At 36.9% G+C, this 17894-nt stretch overlaps 1 protein-coding gene across 5 annotated transcripts in view; it reads right to left on the bottom strand.

Moving 5' to 3' along the window:
- SLC30A6 (solute carrier family 30 member 6) overlaps positions 1-17894 on the bottom strand; it is a 28358-nt gene that overhangs the window by 9328 nt on the left and 1136 nt on the right. For 2 of the 5 annotated variants that reach the window (XM_074896892.1, XM_074896893.1), the window contains exons 2-14: positions 16288-16374; positions 15602-15686; positions 14656-14698; positions 11376-11441; positions 10873-10953; positions 9591-9626; positions 8694-8788; positions 7901-7949; positions 5899-6018; positions 5503-5605; positions 5165-5212; positions 4507-4575; positions 86-3107 (exon numbers count right to left, since the gene is read on the bottom strand). In XM_074896892.1, the coding sequence (XP_074752993.1) occupies positions 2610-3107; positions 4507-4575; positions 5165-5212; positions 5503-5605; positions 5899-6018; positions 7901-7949; positions 8694-8788; positions 9591-9626; positions 10873-10953; positions 11376-11441; positions 14656-14698; positions 15602-15686; positions 16288-16374 (1380 nt within the window). In that variant the 3' untranslated portion in view covers positions 86-2609. Of the gene's footprint in view, positions 1-85; positions 3108-4506; positions 4576-5164; positions 5213-5502; positions 5606-5898; positions 6019-7900; positions 7950-8693; positions 8789-9590; positions 9627-10872; positions 10954-11375; positions 11442-14655; positions 14699-15601; positions 15687-16287; positions 16375-17777; positions 17833-17894 lie in introns of those variants that run through there. The other 3 variants (XM_074896896.1, XM_074896895.1, XM_074896894.1) reach the window with 3 other exon arrangements.

Genomic DNA, 17894 nt, shown 5'->3' with positions numbered 1-17894 from the left:
TTCTGTAGAATTATTACAAGGACCCAGTCTACACTGGTAGCAGACCCAGCAAAACAGTTCTGAAGTTTCACACATCTGCTCACTGAGACTGAAGCCGAGAGCATCGCTTAAACAATCAATATATATAAAAAGATAACTACAAAATTTTGTACACAAATTACGACTTTTTCCTTGTCATTTAAGGATGACACTGATTTTATTTTCCTTGTATAAAAGAAGACATTTTACTCTGTGCTGATTTAACAAATATTCTTAATATATCCATAACAATAAAGCAGCTAAAAAGCTGTTCTAATCTCTAAAAGAATCTTTATCATCTGCACATATGTTATATATTGTAAACAATCACTCGAAAAAATAATTCTGTTAAAGTGATTTTATATTGCACTCAGAATTCTGGGATTCTCATTCTCCCTTCTCCTTTTAAATCAAAGATCAGCTTCATTTTTCAATAAAATGGAGCTTTAATTTTCTACTAAAAACAAATAGGCATGCAATCAATATAATACAACATATTTAAAATGTCAGAAAAAGGGCAAATGTTTGGTTATGAAACGCGAGTAAGGAACAATTCTCATATAGGCCACATGAGAGTAGTATATTGTAAACATTCTGCTGGCTCTAAGGTCTTGCAGATGCTGTAGAGTGCAGTCTAGTTCAGCACCCAAGAGGTACAGAGAATCTGTTCAAGTGTTCTGTACTTCAGTGAATTTCCACGCAGCAATGTCATGTGTGATAGACTACACATAAAGACAGAGTCATGAAACAAAGGTGATTACTGAGGTAATACTGACCTCATAGAAACCAGCCAGTGGTTCTAAGTTCATTGGAATCTTTATAAAGGCAAGTTTTCCAGGTCATTACATTTTCTAACACAGCAATGAAACTGTTACTCTTGCTGCAAATGAAGTACAGAACTAGATTCTCTACTTATAGCTTACATGGACTGTATACCAGTGGCAGCCTGGACACTACCCTCAGCCTAAAACATCCCGGCAAGAAACCATCAGGCAGAATGTCACCTGGCTTTGTTTGCAAGAGTGACACCCTCCTCCATGCACTGCAGCGAGAAACACAGGTAGTGGAGGAAGAGGGGGGGAAAAAAGAAGAAAGCAATGTCCTTATGCAGAAATACTCCAGCCAGTATGAAGAGGCCACAGATCTTTAAAATTCAAATGAAGGCCGTTTTCTCAACTCAGTTCTACAAGAGAAAGATTTCACTATCAAACCCATTACTCTTCAGGTAACGTATCATCTTTGGAGTCCCTGAGATACTACAGCTCCATATAACCACCTTGGACAAATGGAGACACTTAGTATACAGATTAACAAGGTGGACGCCAATATATAGCACCCTGAGTTGCAAGTGAAACAACAGGAATAGGTAACCCATTCCTCAACAGCCACAAGATGCAGAACAAAGTGCAGAGAAGGTATTGGCTAGGGAATGATAAGATACATACTGCACAGGAGGAAAAAAAAAGTCTTTCTAAAAGGCCTTTTGCTGTTATCAGAGCAGTGAAGAAAAACACAGCAGTCAGAGGGAAGAGCTCTCTGAGAAAGGCCCTGAAGAAATTCGGCCTTCTAGATGTACAACAGAACGATAATGCAAAAGCAGAGAGTTCAGCAGTCTTGTTCCAAGCGTGCCCCAAAGGCTGAGCACTCTAGCAATGACTAAGAACTGACAGCGATCACTGACCTGTGCTCTGGATATAAACTAGGAATATAAATAGATACTTTTTCCCCTGAAACTACAGAAAAAATACAAAGAGGAAAAATACAAAGTCACAATCGAATCAGAGAATACTTTCCATAGTCAAAAATGAAATACTGGCTTCAGAAACAATACAGCCAACTGCTCTGTATCTTAAATAGGGTTAATCATAAAAATGAGGTGCTTGTAAAATCTTAAGTTTGAAATATTTTATTTCCCAGTATATTGCTAAATATTTTTGCAGTTCAACCAAAAAGGAAGATGAATATGGAATACTTACAACTAGAAAATGGTTGCTGAACCATCTGAATTTCTATAAAAGCATCAAAATGTAAAAACACAGTCTCACAAAATTAATTAGAATCTGAAATGCCAGATTGTCTTCACAATGGCCACAACATGAATATTGATGGATTTTTGCAACCAAAACCTAATTGTGACTTTGCCAAAAGATAGCTTAATACAGCAATCAAAACATCTCTAAAAACTGGGACTTGATTTCTGCAATTTCCTATTCTCTCATCTATTCAGCATTCAGTAAGCAATTCTCATTAGAAAAAAAAATGCTACCTGGTCAGAATTTTACTCTCTCATGGAGTTGTGCTATATCTCAATACATTCTTGGGAAAACAAAGAAAAGTGAATAAAAAGTTTAATAGAAATAGATACTCTATAAAAACTACCTGTAAAGTATTGTAAGTCTGGAAAATACTTGTGGCATTATACAGGCTACTGCTGATGCAAAGAAAAAAATTGCAATTTAACCATTTCATGAATATGAACAATGCACTTGTTCCCAGCCATTTAGAATGATCTGACATTCCAAATGTTTATAAAAATTGGGTAATAAAAGAATTAAGTCAATACCCTTAAGTACAATAAATAACGGTGTTTATTATGGTCGGGGCTGACCACGAGCGTTTGTTCCGTATCTGCTTGGGACATTTGTAAAACCAGTTCTGAATCCTTGAGTTGCTCCCATTCCTGGTATTCCAAATCCTTGATTGAGTACACTGCTGTAGGGTGCAGATCCATGATTAAAACCCAATCCATAGGGCCTCGTCTGAGTGTTTAAAAGGATGACTGGACTCACATTTTTGCCTGGTGTATTAAAAGAAAATTCTGGCGGTGGGCTGCTGGGCTTAGCTGGAGTGGATGTAACAGGGTTCAAATTATCAGCAGCTTTCAAAGATGGCATTGGAATAACATGATGATCCGAAAGGGTCAGAATATTGTTTGCAATAGGCACAGATGATAAGGTAGGTCTGATCCAGTCATCTTTGAAAATCTGAACAGTCAAGGTAGAGACCAATGTGTATAATCTGTTAGTGACATGGGCAAGTACCATTTGTTCATTTGCATCTCTCCGAATTCGGACATGTACTGATCCAGCCTAGAAAGCGATAAAAATAAGTTGGCTGTTAACTGTTACTTTGATAAAGATTCTCCATATGCAGTCAAGAAGAGATCAGTTATCCTGCAGAGAATTACGCAAAGACCTTTCGCAGTGGAGACCACTGACTAAATTGAGAAACTTACTGAGTAATTCCATAATTAGGATACGCATAGATCTTTCCTAACGCGTTGATCTCTTATGAACATATCAAGATCATCATTCAGAAAAAGTGAGTCTTAAAACCAAGCTATAAAATACAAAATGTGATGGCAGGGAAAAAAGTGGCCCAAAAGAACAACAAAGTGCAGATAAACTCCATATGCCAAGTTTAGGGAAAAGTGTCATCACAGTGCTGCTGGCGCAAGCAAGAGGACAACACGCATGGCAGACACACTCAAAGGGGGACCATTAGCAAGAACAGAGGCAATGCCCCTTGTGGAACTCCGACTAAGAGTTTCTCCTGGACATGCGTATAAGCGTGGGCTGTCCCTGCCCTCCTCTCAGTAAGATCATCTCATTTACCGTCAACTACTGCTGCAGAAGGGAACAGGACACAAACCAAAACACCTTACAGGCTTTTTCATTTCCTGTTTAGTAAAGAATATGGTTCACAGCTTGTGCTATAGAAACCATTTTTACATCAGACGGTGCAGCTGAAGACATACCCAGGTCTCAGTAAGTTTCTACTACAATCTGGAAGATGCCAATAGGTAAACGTGCTTCCAAAGGTTTTCTAATATCTGCAATCAATCCAACAATGCTGTGATCGAGTATTTTGGATGGCAGAATAGTAAACTGAAAGCTATCTTCACACCAGCAAGTCAGAGCTGCTGCCTTTTTCCTTTTTTTTTAGGAAGGGTAGCATACTGGAAGAACTCAGAAGTAGAGAATAATTCTGAGTCTTAATTTTCCAGCTGTCTCAACATACCTGCATCAAGTTAGGAATCACTGAGTTCTGTGTGATCATTCTGTATCACAAAAACCCCTTCATTTCTTTCAGTGACAGAACATCAGTACACAACGGTAGCTGTGTTTTTCCACCCTCTCCCCAGAAATGCTGAAAACATGATTCTGCTGTAGATCTTTGGTACCTGATAGTTTACAGTTTTATTTTTTTCTCCTCTGAGATAATTTACATGAATACACTATTCAAAAAACGTCTTTTCAGACAGAAGAAAACTGGGGTTTTCTTCACTGCCAAAATACAAAAGAAATTCTACAGCTGCAAAATGCATACTTTAATCCAGAGCTGCAGTATACATAAATATTAGCCAATAACAAAGCTTTAAAAAAATATCTATGACAGAGGAAGAGAAGTTTTGCAATAAATCACAAGGACAAGTAGTAACCGACAACTCTTTTCTAAAGGCTAAAAGACAATAAAGGCATAACTTACCAAGGTACCAAAACCTAACGTCCAGAAATGCTCATTTCGAACTTCCAAGACACCATCCAAAGTTGAAACCTAATTTTAAACAAACATCCAGAAAGATGAAAATAAATCAGCAATGTTTCAAATCCTTTTAGAAATGTACTTTTACACATAGCTGAATAATACAGCATTTTCAGTGGTAAAATAAAGCTTCCATACACAGAATGGACAGTGTCTATTAATGATGCCACTAATTCTTATGTACTGCACTTTTGCTACCCTTAAACATCCAAATCCATCCAAAAAGTGCATTTAAGTAACTCACTTCAAGTAACTCTTGATGCCAAATTGCAGTATTTTCTCAACTCGATATGCTGTGAGTCAACAGCTGCCTGTATTCCTTTTCCTCTCCCCACTCATATATGTAAACCACTTCAACAGTAGCTCAAATTTGGTTAATAAAAACAACAGCCCGCACTACTTTAACAGTTTTGTTCCAGATACCTGAATAACACTACTCATCTTAGCAAGATCCACGTTTTCTACATGCAGTTAAAAAATAATATTAAAAAAGTAATTCTTTAGCAATCACCTCAGACTACTAACAAAAACTCTTCATATTCCTGAATGCTTATGGACTGTTAGCTGTGCACACTGTATTATGTATTATACACTGACTTACCTCTCTAAGAAGTTTATCTAACTGGCCAATCACATGCGGTGGAGTTGTCTTTAAAAAAAGAATTAAAAAAAAGAAGGAAAAAGTTATAGTAAAGATTAAGCAACAGAGCCTTTAAGACTGCTCTACCTACACAGAAGACTAATAGCATTAAACAATAAATTCTTATTACTTCATGATGCATATTTCTACTGCCCTTAAACTTCTTATCACATCACAAATTCCCCTGGGAACACTTCCTTTTCAAAAGCTTTAAATAGATTTTATGGGGTTTTTTAAAAAATAAGGACATTTAACAAAATTGAAATTGCAAAAAACCTTGTTTTGTGATATGGCCTTACCTGGAGCAGTACTTTTCCACTGTAGACACTCATGGGATACATGGTACCAAATGTCATCAAAGCTATTGCTATAGCAGAGGCTGTGTCTACAGCAAAATAATTGCTAGAAAGAGCAATTTTAAAGAAAAACACATATTTATGTTTTTGAAAGGCATAAGAATTGTCTTTTGATTCTTTTTCATTCCTTTAAATTGTATACACTTACAGAATATTACATATACTAATCTCATCTGAACTATACAGCTTTGAAAAAAGATTAATGTATTCATGGAGCTGCAATCCCATTCATACAAAATACAGCTTTGGATAAGACCATTCCTTTCATGTAAAAAAATCCAATTTTCTATACACTGTATACAAAAAGAGTTACTTTTTTTAAACAACAACTGTACGTACTTGATTTCAATGAGCATATATGTAATGCAAAGAGCTAGAGCTCCAGCAATATCAATCAAGACAAAAGGGTTCATTCGTGGCAGAAAGATGCTACTTAATCCTGGGATGATTCCACAAATACTGTAACAAAACAAAAGAAGCAGTTGTCAGCTAGCTGTGTATCCTTACTTCAAAACCCAAAAGAGTTACACCCACGGTTTCAGGATTTGACTTCAAATACACCTTGCAGTCACAGCAAATGATGTCTCTGAGGACTGAAAAGGCTCTTCTAATTCTGCTCAAAGTTTTTTAACTGACATCAGCAAAAATCAATCCAGTTTAGATCCACACCACATTCCGATATCCAAAACTAATATTTGCTTTAAGTCTATCTTCCCATGTACAAAACATAATCTTCACACAGTTTTTCTACATGTTAAAAGACCTATCTTGTGCTACTTTCTTTTTTTCTGGTAACACAGCTAGCATCAGCTGTATACAACACAAGTACTTTAAAAGTTCAAACACTGCTATTACATACATGCAAGTCTTGGAGAGAGGGGTGTTGCATATCACTAGCCAAATCTAACTCACTCATGGAGTCTGAAAGGAGGGAGGAGACCAGCTGAATAAGAGGAGACCAAAAAAGCAATGAGGGAACATTGGGAAAAGTTATTTATTTATAGTTATCTCCTATCAGTGGGAGCTTCAAGAGATAAAAGAGTTTCTGTACTTCCCAGTGAATGTAAGTGCGTGTCACGTATTGGAAAGTTTAAAGGAAAAGACAACATGAATGTTTTGTTGCTGTGTTTAGACATCATGTGCTGGTCTGCTCCTGTAAGAATTTCAGTCAACATAATTACATACAGATGCAGATATTTTGTAATCAGCACTCCCTCACAGAACACATCCGAAATAGCTGTATACATACTAACTAAATTTAATAATTTTTTTTAAATTGTTGGCATAATTGTCTACAGGTTATCTCAAAGCCCAGTAGCGATTCTAGACTCTCAATCTGGGAGCCCTTCAAGTTACCCATCTGTGTCCTTCCCCATAACACCGTATTACCACATCATTAACGAAAAAGTCTGTTAGTGCCTGTGAGTGCTATCCATGTGGTTTTTTATGCTGAAACTCCGGGTACTTGGGCAACCCTACTGTTAAGTCTTCCCAAGCTGCTTTGCAGAATTTGGGTCTGAAGATGTAATACCTTATACCCATATAAAATCAGTTCTGTTTAACAAGCCAGCTTTCTCTGCTTTCCTCAACTGTATACAAAAAACACAACATGCAGAAACAGATGGCTCTGCAGCATACTTAACATGTTATACAATATGGTTTAACATTCTTATTTTGATACTGACAGCATAAGTACTTGGAAGGACACGTATGGCTCAAAATAAACGTTTCTGACATCTGACAAAATTATTTGCAAACAATGTTATCTCACATTCAGATATCCAATACAAGCAAGAGAGTTAACAGACAAGATGAATGAGCAACACTGCTTCAGCCCCTGGAAGACACAGACTTTCCAGTTTCCCGCTGGACAGGTGAGAAGTTTCCATAGCTATGTTACAGTGAATAACCTGTTTCACATATCACATTTAAACTACAACCATCAAAGTCGTTTGCTCACCCCACAGATTAAATAAACACAAATTACTACAAAATATATCACTCAGGTAACAATTGTTGAGAAATGCAGTGCAAGTCTGTACAAGACCAAGCTAGTTTACCTCACCTCATCCAAGGATAATTACATACAACGTACTGAACACATTCAAAGGGAAAGTTATACAGAAAGATGTGTTTCTATCAGGTTGATGTATCTGGGCAACATAAGAGGCAATATTTGCTCTAGAGTTCATACACTAGACCTACAGTAGATAAAGCTATTTTAAAAGCTCTAATACACAACAGTTTATGCTTCAATACCCATCCAACTCATTATTATACACAAAGAACCCCCACTGCCTTCCAGCAGTTAACAATTTTGAAAAACATTACAAAGCTTTACCTTCTACTAAGATCTGCAACATGCTCCTGAAGCCAACTTGTGCTGGCAGCTGCAAAAGAGAGAAGGTAATAAAATTACTACGAGTAAAGGCATCCATTTTAAAGTACACTTAAAGATTTATTTTAAGGGAAGAATGCAATACACTGTGAATGAATAAATGTATCTCAGCAGATTCACTGTCACTTGAAAAAAAAAAAAAGTCTGACTTTTCCAGGCAGTAAGAAAAATGCCCATCTCATGATATGAACTGATTGAATACAAATATAATTGGAGATTATAACAATCATAATTATCTTTAACTATAAACAATTTACACTTAGTGGGAATGGTTGCAAGCCTACTTCACAGTGAAAAAGTCCCAGGTAAAACAGCTGTTAAGAATTATTGCATTCATTTATTTTTAATCCATTAACATAGTCATAAAATGTCTTCAAAGTTCTGATATCTGTCAGATGACCTTCACTGGTTGAATCCAAAAGGTTGCAAATAAAGAGTACTTCAGCATTAAAATGATACTCATATCATATAAATTACTATATACTACTTTATCATATAAATGATACTCAAATAATATAATCATATATCATATAAATGATATTTGTATCATATAAATGACTACATACTACTCCGAGAGCCCTAAAAGCAATTCTAAACTGCATGAAGTTACATTAATAGAGGAAATAGTAATATATACCCACTAGCTAAGAAAGTTACCAGACAAGTTATACCTTGATAAAAATAGGAACATTAAAATCTTTTCCCAATTCTTGCTATAGATTAATTTACCACATACCTTCAGAGACATAAGCAAAAGGCCTATTCCTAATGGAAAGCATTGTAAATAAGTTGAAAAACAGAGCCACGAAAGTACCAACCAGCAGTCGCCCCCTAGGGAGGGAAAAAAAAAAAATCTTAATTTCACATAATCACAAAACATGAAATCAAACTGTAATTACTAGCAACACTAGCAAAATACTTTGCTTGGTATCTTTCACTGATACTGAAGAGTAAGATAAACTACGGTAATGCTTAATAATTGACAGTGTATTATCATTTTAAGAGTTATATGAGATCACTGAACTTTTTACATTAGTGTTATCACATTAGGCTGTACATAACGTTCATAACGTTGAGTAACAGTTTTTAATTAATTGCATTTATGCACACACATATGTTTGTCCTTTGAAGGTATAAGTACATTGTCCCCTCAGCAGTAGAGCTAAAAAAGCAGTTTCCTATGGAATTATGCGCTATGCTCCCACCCTTTCCTAGGAGAAGAACTTCACCATACACCCCATGTCCCAGTCTTTTGCCCCATAACACTTTCTTCTCCTTTCTCCATGTTCTTTATAGTCTTCATCTTTGTAACTGCTTCAGTTCCCTAACGATCACGGCATCCTTCCCCCTGACATACCAGGCCTCCTAGAGAACTCCGTAAGACATGAGAGTAACTAGGAGAACCAGCAATACGTAGTTAAATCGTTACTTAAGAGAGCATGTGCGTTACATTTCAGCAGTACCTTGAATAAACTGCAGTGTAGCTTGCACATAGTTTGAAGCAAATGCCAAGGTACCAAAACCAAGTTGGTATTGAATATACTTGCATAATTAACACATGCTAGATTAAGAATTAGAAACACAAAGGGACACTGCGAAAACTATCAATTTACATGTCAAAATAATTTCTTACGTGTGTATCTCAGGTTGTTCCAGAAACCGCTCTGCACTACAAAAATAATTGAAAATTTGAGTTACATTCATACAATAAAATCTTGATACCTGAATCATATTCTTTCAGTTCTGAAGAATTAGCTGCCATTCATAAACAAAAACTGACAGATACGGTACTGCAAAAAAAATGACTTGCTTAAGTAAGCAGAGCAGTTTTTATAAATGATGAAAGCATTTAACACTGAAATGATGCAGGGTGTAATTTAGATTTTCCAGCTATATTCAAATTGTGACACATAAGTGATAGCTACACCATGAATGCTGTCTACACAATAAAAAGATGCCTGTAAATGAACATGCCAAAAAATACTGCTACTGCCACCACTGGTGTTGGTAATCACAACAAACTAAGTCTGAAATCACGGACTTACAGCCGCTCACTAAGCAAGGCCAAATAAAGTAGATGTTGGATACTATGGTGGAGATGCAAATCCTTTTTTACCCACCAGTAAAATAAGAAATGAGCATCATCAGTAACAGAAAAACCTATGATGTTTGGGGTATTTCCTAACATTGACATTTGAACACTTGGAGACTTTGACAGTGTGTCATTATTAGAATACATTCCAGTATATTGTCAATACAACGGATCAACCTACGGTATAAAATTGCTAAGTTATTAACATAGCTCTTTATAGAGAAAATAGAGTCCTTGAATAGAAAAATGGAAGGTACGCTGCCCCACTTTTAATTCCAGATATTAACAAAAGCCTTTTCATTTTTAAATATGAAAATATTTTTTTAGGCTAACCTCCTGAAATACAAATGCTTCCAAGTGTAGATGGTATGTCAAATTAATGCTTCAGCAAATTTTGAGAGACTGATGAAGTTGACAGTTTAAACATTCATAATATATTAAGGATCTGAAGTTGTTTTACTTCATGAAGTAACTGAAGTAAAAAAAGAAAAAAGTTTTATTTATTAATGAACTAAAAAAGTTAAGATGCATAGGGAAATGCATTAAATACCTACATTTTTGGAAAATATGATTCTTAAGAACACAGTCTTTTCCTTGAAAGCTGTTTAGTTACATTTATCAATCCTATCATTACATCTAAAGTCTACATGTAGTATAATCAATATAAGTGAGCAGTAAAGTTTAGCAGTATTGTAAAAAATATCTGAAGTTTTTCCTAAAATATTTCTCTACAGATAGCATTTGTAGAACGTGTGTGCTTTTGCTCAATCTGGAGTGTCTTCATACAGAACGAAAAACTAAAGAAAATGGTATATATGCCTACCTTTCTTTCAGTATAAAAAGAGCACCAAGCTGTGCCAGAACTGTAGATGCAAATACGGCTAGAACTTCAAACCTTTCAAACCTGAAATTTGAGAGTTAAGTTTAGAAAGACTGAACATTGAACAATACATCAAATGCGTTCTGGACTGTGTGGGAACCAGCAGGACAGACCTGCAATTTCCAATTCTTTCAAGAGCAGATAGATGGGAAGAAACTGGAAGTTTTATGGAATAGGCATTATTTTCAATTTCTTTTAAGCCAACGCTCCACTTGTCAAAAACAGCTGAAAATTAAGTGCTTCTTAACTCCTTTTCCTGTCCTTCCCCTTTCCTCTCCTCCCCCATTCTGTAACTGTTCTTTACAGCATGAGCCTTGGGCCCCCTTATTTTTAGGCTCCTTTACACACAGATACTAGTCATGGCTGTTAGGAGATACAGGCAGTGACAGTCAGAAATGTATCAAATGTGATATTATCAAACACTAGATCTTGTTATTGGTACTTACCCAAATGAATAGACTGGGCTGGGTTTCTTCATCATTACCCAGTAGCTTATTAGACATGTCACCAAACTGAAAAAAGGGTGAGAATTTGACTATGATAAATAACTGCAGCCTTTAGAAACTGGACAATCTACAAATATATAACTCAGCCATCAGAACTGAACAGATGAATATAACCATGTATTACCACGAAATTAACACCTCCATCACTGTCACAATGACAATTCCAGTGAATCCCCAAAACGCTGTGCTTGGGAATAAAACCGAGTCTGCACGATGATGTCTCAGCTGTTGCCATTAAAAGGGCAGCAAATAATTTTGGCAGAATGGTCGTTGGTCTAATTCCCTACACCAGGAGATAGTCTAATGCTGTACTTATGGCATGCTGTGCTTACAAAGGCTACCAACAACCTTCTTCAATATTGAACATCACTCAGCTTAAGTCAAGTTTACCATAACTCCAAATGCAATGCATTTTTCCACTAAGGCCCTGACACAAAACAGCACAACTGGTGTTTAATCTGCATGTGCTCCATGAATTTTTCTGAAAGGGATCTGGAACACATGGGACCAGGTACCCCAGAATCTGACCAACAGGTAAAGGTGGTTTGAGAAAATCCTTTTATTACTGTCTGGTATCACACATAGTAATGTCACACATAGTAACGATAAGTACAAAGCAAAAGCCAATGAAATTATCAAACTAGACACCCAGTAAATGCTCTTACATGTGCTTTAGGAACTTGCCTAGAAGTACCGTAACCTGAGAGAGGCCATTTAAATGAGAAGGAATGCCATAAGCAAGACAACAGGACTGTCACATATGTGTCGCTTCCTTTGTATCCAAGTGAGTAAGTGAAGAAAACTCTCCGTTAAACTCTTATTTTAGAGACATACCATTTAGCACTCTAGAATAAGTGGCCAGGTTGGACGGGGCTTTGAGCAACCTGGTATAGTGGAAGGTGTCCCTGCACATGGCAGGGGGCTTAGAACTAGATGAGCTTTTAAGGTCCCCTCCAACCCAAACCAGTCTACAATTCTATGATTCTGTGATGTCTCAGGCTATGCCAAGAATTGCCTTTCTTTTCCACAGTGTAATTTCTCTACATATATGGCCAAAACAGATTTCCTTTTTTGGTTGCATACATTTACACAAGCTCTAATCTAACTGACAGCCACAGGTCTCTCTTGCCATTTTCTTTCCAACTTTTTCTTTCATATAGAATGTCTGAAATTGCAATTATTTTATCCCCATGGTACTAGCCTGAATTTTTCAAGGATGAGTCTTTGTCTATTTTTCCTCTGTTGATCCCTTTAGACAATTTTTTTTTTTTACCGGAACCCACCCAGATTCCGTACCATCTGTGCCTTTATGTAGCCCTTGCTTAATTAATGACAATGTTAAACCAGACTGGATCAAAAAATCATCCCCACAGCCGCTGGACAATCACATCCCCACAACCTGATCCACAGCTGTGTGGAATAAAAGCAAAAGCAGAGAAAATACTGTTCATATACAAACCAGTAAATTCATATACTCAATAAGACTATTACAAATGACCAGGAAACTGACAAAAATGAAAGAACAAGAAATTAATTTTTGCAGCACAATTACTGAGCACTGTTCTCCCTTACAGCAAATCTCTTAAGAAATCACTGTGAGTTAGAATAGTCTTCTAGTCCATCCCTAATTAACCTAGTATGTGAGGGTGTTTTGCCAATTATCAGGCCTAGCATAAAGGACACAGCCAGCATAAAGATGAACCAATAACCAAATTGTAGTTGATACAAAAGGGTCAGTACATGGGTGAGCACTGGGGGTACAAACAAGTCAGTCAGATTATACATAATCAACATCAATCCCACTGACCCCAACAACAACACCACACAACCAACAGTGGGTGGAATAAATGGTGAAATGCAGCCTCTCATAGAAGGGATGGGAGACAACCGAGTCAACAAGCCAAATACGTAAGACCAAGGAAGCCACATACTGAATCTCCACACACCCCACGTTTACAAAAGCCAGACCTGACTGGAGCCCAGTTCCAGGGAGGCAGGAGGTCCTTCCCCAACAGGGAACTCTGCACAGTGCATCCACCTCACAGACAGACACTGCCCCTGCCTGCAAGTGGTCCCAGCTTTTACCCCTCAGTGGGACACCTGACCCTTGGTTACTCAATGCAGACACCCGGGGCTCATTTACCCAACGGCTCTCCCTGCCAGCCCGCTGCACCCTGGAGGGAAGCCTAAAGGCAAACTCACCCCCCTTTGTGAAGGGCTGTGGGAATCACCCATATGTCAACTTTAATTTGGGGCTTGGGGTTGAAACCCCAGCATTTCAGAGGGCCAGGGGTATTTCCATCTTCTCTAAAATTAAAAAAGTAACATTCCTCACAAATACGAAATACAACATCAAAACTTTCCCCAAGGTGAAAAAAGTATTTTGAGTCAAGATGACAAAACTCAGCAGATAAAAAATTCTAAGAGAAATATGACATTCATTAAAGTTCTATCACAGTTCTAATGCAGTCACAGATCAAGTTAAGTATTTTTGTGTCTATATCAACCATTAATTTTCCTTTCTGCATGCTTGCTGCTGTTATTTATAAATGTTTTACTATCAGTCTGATAAGCTATAGTATGTAGTGGGCAAAACTGACAGCAGATAGCTGATCCATACTTTTTATAAGCTAGCGTGCTACCAATCTGCAGCTCAGATAAGAATTAAATATATTTCATGTCTGTATTATCAATATTATCAAAAAGTTCAGAACTTTCATACTTAAAGTAGTTTTAATATAATTTTGTTAGGAAAGAGGAAAAACACTAAAAACATCTAACAACCTTATTAGCAGAGCAAATGGGATCTAGCTCTTGAAATATTTTGAAATAGAAATAGGATTACATACTCTGTGTTTCCTGATGCTAAAACAGAGTGATACTTCAGAACCAATGCCTGTGGCATTAGGGAAATGTTCTGAGTGAACCACCAGAGAACAGTTTGATGCTAGATTCTGCTTTATGTTGTTATGCATCTGCACAGAGAAATCCATGACTGAACTGATTTGTCACTAGTCATTCTCAATAAAGCTACAGTGTTTCTCATCATCTATTTACTGTGATGTTCAATTTTATACTCATTTAAGCTATATCTAAACCAGTTAGTGTTTTTATACTGATGACTCTAAATAACATGTGTTTGTATCTGTAAATAAAATTTATACGTATAGAAACAGACAGGCACGAATGAACAGTAAGACTAAATGAGAAAAAACCTCACCTGAAAAGGTCAAAGATTGTCAAATATGTGTAAGCAGTTAAAGCTGTAAGAAAGGCAAATATTAAAACATAAGTTTTCAATACAGAAATCACTTGTTTTCTTCTAAGTCCCTCTTGTGCCTCTTTTCCATATTCTATCTACATAAACTGTCTCTGCTGATAAAGTCTGTCTTTTGTATGTGTACATAATATGAATGTCCTAAAGACACCAATATATTTCAATTCATAAGCAAGTTGATTATAGCAATCCTAAATCTAATAAATCATGTAATAATGCCCAGATACAAAAGGTATTAAATTTGTGACTAAGAATTTAAATACATAAAAGTCAGGAGATCTTTCAGTAATACATCATCCGCCAAAGCAAGAGATCTCTAATGTGCATTATTACAGTGAAAAGTAGGTTCAACAGAAATTTTTACTTCTTTTGCTTCTCTGATCCGTCTCAAATCTGGAAGAAAACCTGTGTCACAAAAATGTGAGGCGTTCTACTTTCAGTATGGATGATGGGAAGCACCTTGGAGCCCCCATACAGAAGTAGAAGATATGCAAAATATTGAAAAGGGGCACTCCTGGAATCAGAGAAGCCCTTTGTCACACACTACTCAACCACAAGTGCGTGTCTCTGTATGTCACTGGTACTATTTATATAAGGAACAGGTTTGAGGACGAGCTTAAAAGTCTACTTTTTTGCAATCTTAAAAGATAGAGTACTACAGGAAGAAAATATCAGGTCTTGAAAACCTTGCAAACTTTGAAGGACTGTCACCATCCACACTTGCCTGTGAAAAATTACTCTAAACTGTGACAAATCAAAAGGAATCACTTTCCAAACCTGGCAGTGCAGACACTCAACTCCATTACATGCTGAACTTTGCTTTGTTAGTGTGTTGAGCTAAGAAACACAGGGTAGTTGGTTGTAGTTTCAGTACGAGATAGCTACCTACCTATGCTGTTTGTAGAGCTGCACCACATTAGCAGGAAGCCAATACATATTAAATTTATAGCACCAAACAGCAAGATCTTCCAAGACTGTTGATGAGAATAAGTATGTATTTTACATCTTCCAAAAGTTACAAGACAAAAATATATATATCTGGTTTTAAAAAATCAGCATTGCAATACTTCATCATGCAAGCAGAACTGGCTTCTCCTCCCTCCCAAAAATGTACAACTCATTTCAGAACAAGACCATATTCTATTTTTAACTTTACAGATTGTCTCAAAACTTTTTTATGTAGCGCCTGTGCACCATGCTTAAAATACCTTTTTAGACTAAAAAAAAAAAATCACCCATGTGTAATATTTGTGTTTTATTACAGCACATACCATCTGACTTTTGAAGACAGACTTGTACAACTTTATATTAGTGGATTCCTTTCTTTGTGCTGCAACTTAGGTCCCAAAAAACATCTATGCACATTCAGTTTACAGTTCTGCTGAACGCATTAAATAGAAGTACAATTCTGGAGAATGCCGACAAGGACTGTGCACAAGAAGCTTTTTTTTTTAAGTAAAGCTAGAAAATTTCAAAGAAAAATTCTCAAAATATACTCAAGTTAATAATGTATTTTAACTTATCACAGCTAATGTGTTTTTTAATTATTACTCATTTTTAAAAAGAAATACTTACCCTCCTATCTGCTGCAACCAGCCTAAATTCATGTGTTAACTTTCCAACCAATGATCTCTGTGATTTGCGGAACAGGTGTATTGTCCCCTTAAAAAAAACATTAATAGTTTAATTAAAAATTTTACTTAAAACGTAGTTTAAATTATCAAAAAGTAAATCTTCATTTATGAACTATTTTCATACTTATACTGAAGACTCAGAATGAGGTTTTTGTTAGCTAGAAATAACCCAAAACCATTAAACACAACAATATTTTTGGTAACCACCTTACATGGTTATTATATTAGATGACTTAGAATCAAGCTTTATTTAGATAGAATCCAGAACTCAAGTTTACTGGAAAACATACCAAAATACAATTTAAAGTGTGGGGTTTTTACTTTTCTTTAAATACAACTACTACAGATGTTCTAAATTCACAAACGTTTCTCTTTATTAAAGCACACTTCCTACCTAAAGCCAACTGGTTTATTTAACAGGAAAACACAGTTTATATATATATATACACATATAAATGACAACCCATCAAAGAAGTAAAAACAATGCTGGTATCATCTCTAATGTGGTGGACAGGCGGCCAGTAACATGATGAAACATACAAGCAATCTTAGTTATTGCTTAACCTAAACACGCACAGTAAATGCGGTCAGTTTAGGCGCCCCCCCCTCCTACCTCCCAGCAACATGCAGATAAATTCTTTCCTGGGGTGGAGAGGACATACGTGTATATAGGAGACGGGAGGGAGGGGGTGCTGTGTGGCTATCCTGGAAGTGTGACAGGGAGCAGACTACCAGAAAAGTTCATCAACCATGCCACTTGCTTGCCTTCCTCAGAGTGCCCAAACTTCTAGTTAGTTGTCCTCCAATCTACTCTCCCCACAAAGAAGTAAGCTTTCCACATGAAAAGCCCTTCTGATTTGCATTAGAAATCTGTGGACTTGTAATGGGTCATCTGTCATACGCAACAATTTGGCACTAGATGAAATAAGGTTTGATTGTAAGCTATCACATCTGTAATTGCCAGTAGAAGACAAAAAGACATGCTAACAAGCTGGTCACCGAAACAGAATCAATTAACTTACAGACATGTTTGTCAACACAGCTGTATTTCATATTTTCTGTAGAAATACACATATGCCTTGGTGCCATGAATTTAAAAAGCAGTACTATAGATCCCAAGTTTAGCTCACCCGGGGCAAAAGGCTGACACTTGCTATTTTCTTTACTAGTAAATCATTACGTGACAATTTCTTTTTCTCAACAGAGACATACAGGCTGACAGAGGACTTTGGAAAGCTTTTCAAACAGGCAGTGGACCGCCTGCTTATGAAGGCTGCTTTATCACCCTGGCACCCATTGCTTCCCCGTGCCGTTAGCACTATGTCCCCTGCCAGAGTGCACCGTGCCAGACCTCCCCGCTTCCCGAAGGATGCCGAGCATTCTGTACCACAGAGGAGAGCCTCGTGCAAACCCACACTAGCCATAGCTCACCCCTGAAAGCAAGCTCAAATTCAGCAGATGCTGTGCTCTGGCATTAAAGGTTCCATAGCTTCCAAACTTCTGCCAACACAACGGGGAGAACCACCGCAGTGCTGAGCAGGAGGGCAG

The sequence above is a fragment of the Athene noctua genome, chromosome 1, assembly GCF_965140245.1.
Source record: "Athene noctua chromosome 1, bAthNoc1.hap1.1, whole genome shotgun sequence".
In the NCBI taxonomy this organism is placed as follows: Eukaryota; Metazoa; Chordata; class Aves; order Strigiformes; family Strigidae; genus Athene; species Athene noctua.
The sequence above is the reverse complement of the archived record's forward strand: the minus strand, read 5'-3'. Positions and strand labels throughout refer to the sequence as shown.